The sequence below is a fragment of the Choloepus didactylus genome, chromosome 6, assembly GCF_015220235.1.
Source record: "Choloepus didactylus isolate mChoDid1 chromosome 6, mChoDid1.pri, whole genome shotgun sequence".
Taxonomy (NCBI): domain Eukaryota; kingdom Metazoa; phylum Chordata; class Mammalia; order Pilosa; family Megalonychidae; genus Choloepus; species Choloepus didactylus.
In genome coordinates this window covers 25127193-25128800 of record NC_051312.1, presented here as the reverse complement: position 1 = coordinate 25128800, position 1608 = coordinate 25127193, and the positions used below count along the sequence as shown (strand labels likewise).

Genomic DNA, 1608 nt, shown 5'->3' with positions numbered 1-1608 from the left:
GAACACAGTCAGTCAATCACCTGCTTGTTTTTGTTTCTCCCCCCAAAAATCTTGGTTCTACCCAGGAAGTTTCCATTTAAAAATTGGGAATCATTTAAAAAAAAAAAAATTCCCATGTGATTAAGATGCACAAAAACCTCTTGTAACAACTGAGTTTTGTTGCCCATCAATTAGAACCATAAAGTAGGAATTTAGAGTTCAAGTCCATTGCTCTTGCTAAATCAACAGCTGTGCCATTTCCACATCTACTGTAACCATGGACATGAATAGCAGTGTGAATGAGTTCATTCTGTTTGGGTTAACACAAGATGTTCTAAAGGAGGAAATAGTGTTTGTGGTTTTCTTGTTCCTCTACCTTGCAACTCTGCTGGCAAATCTGCTTATTGTGATGACCATCAGATACAGTCAGATGCTGGGTAGCCCCATGTATTTCTTCCTATTCTACTTATCCTTTGCTGATGCCTGTTTCTCCACAACCACAGCTCCCAAGTTAATTATAGATGCTGTATCTGAGAAGAAAGTCATCTCCTACAATGAATGCTTGACTCAGATCTTTGCAGTTCATTTCTTTGCATGCATGGAGATCTTTGTGCTCATCCTCATGTCATTTGATCGCTATGTGGCCATTTGTAAGCCCTTGAGATACACAACCATCATGAACAGATGTGTCTGTGGTATGCTGGTAAATCTGGCTTGGGGAGGATCTTTTATCCATTCTTCAACACAGATTATCTTAGCTCTGAAATTACCCTTCTGTGGCCCTAACGTTATTGATCACTACTTCTGTGATATGCAACCATTGTTGAAACTTGCCTGCATGGACACTTATGTCATAAATCTACTCATAGTCTTTAATAGTGGAGCCATATGTATGGTGAGTTTTATAATCCTGATCATATCCTATATTTTCATCTTACATTCTCTGAGCAACCACAGTGCAGAAGGAAGAAAGAAAGCCCTCTCCACCTGCACTTCCCACATAATCGTGGTCACCTTGTTCTTTATTCCATGTATATTCACATATACTCGCCCTCCAACCACATTTCCAGTGGACAAGATGATAGCTGTGTTTTACACCATTGGTACTCCCTTACTTAACCCTCTTATTTACACTCTGAGGAACACAGAAGTTAAAAATGCCATGAGAAAGTTATGGTGTAACAAACTGTGATTTGAGTTGGAAAAGAGTTGAAGGCTCCACTTGCTAATTCTGGAACTGTTTATATAAAATTGATTGATACAGGAGAGAGGATGTTCACATTCTGATGTAGAAAATACAATCCTTTCTCAGTAAAACATTTGGGGAAATAGATAGAACAATGGACACACATTTTATTATGAGCAGGTGTCATATAGAGCAACAGAACATCAATTGCAGCAAGATTTGTAGGAGCCAACAACCATTACTCAATTCTGTTCTCTGAATTACAGTTTGTTAGCTAGATCCTGTTATGTCTACAGCTTTACCTGCCTCTTTGTACATTATTCTGGTTTTGGTTTTTCTTGCTCTTCTTTAACCTATTCAAAAAATTTGTCCCTGATTTCTACCTGATATGTTTTGTTGTATAATCAATTCTGACACTTCTGAACTAGAACATATTTTCTGGC

At 38.1% G+C, this 1608-nt stretch overlaps 1 protein-coding gene across 1 annotated transcript; it reads left to right on the top strand.

Moving 5' to 3' along the window:
* Nucleotides 1-256: 256 nt before the first annotated feature.
* On the top strand, nt 257-1171 carry LOC119537733 (olfactory receptor 4C11-like). The gene has a single exon (XM_037840275.1). The coding sequence runs from the start codon at nt 257-259 to the stop codon at nt 1169-1171; it is 915 nt and encodes a 304-aa protein (XP_037696203.1).
* The last annotated feature ends 437 nt before the right edge of the window (nt 1172-1608 follow it).

Coding starts and splice junctions, on each gene's coding strand:
- LOC119537733 (XM_037840275.1), top strand. CDS start 257: ATGGACATGAATAGCAGTGTGAATGAGTTCATTCTGTTTGGGTTAACA.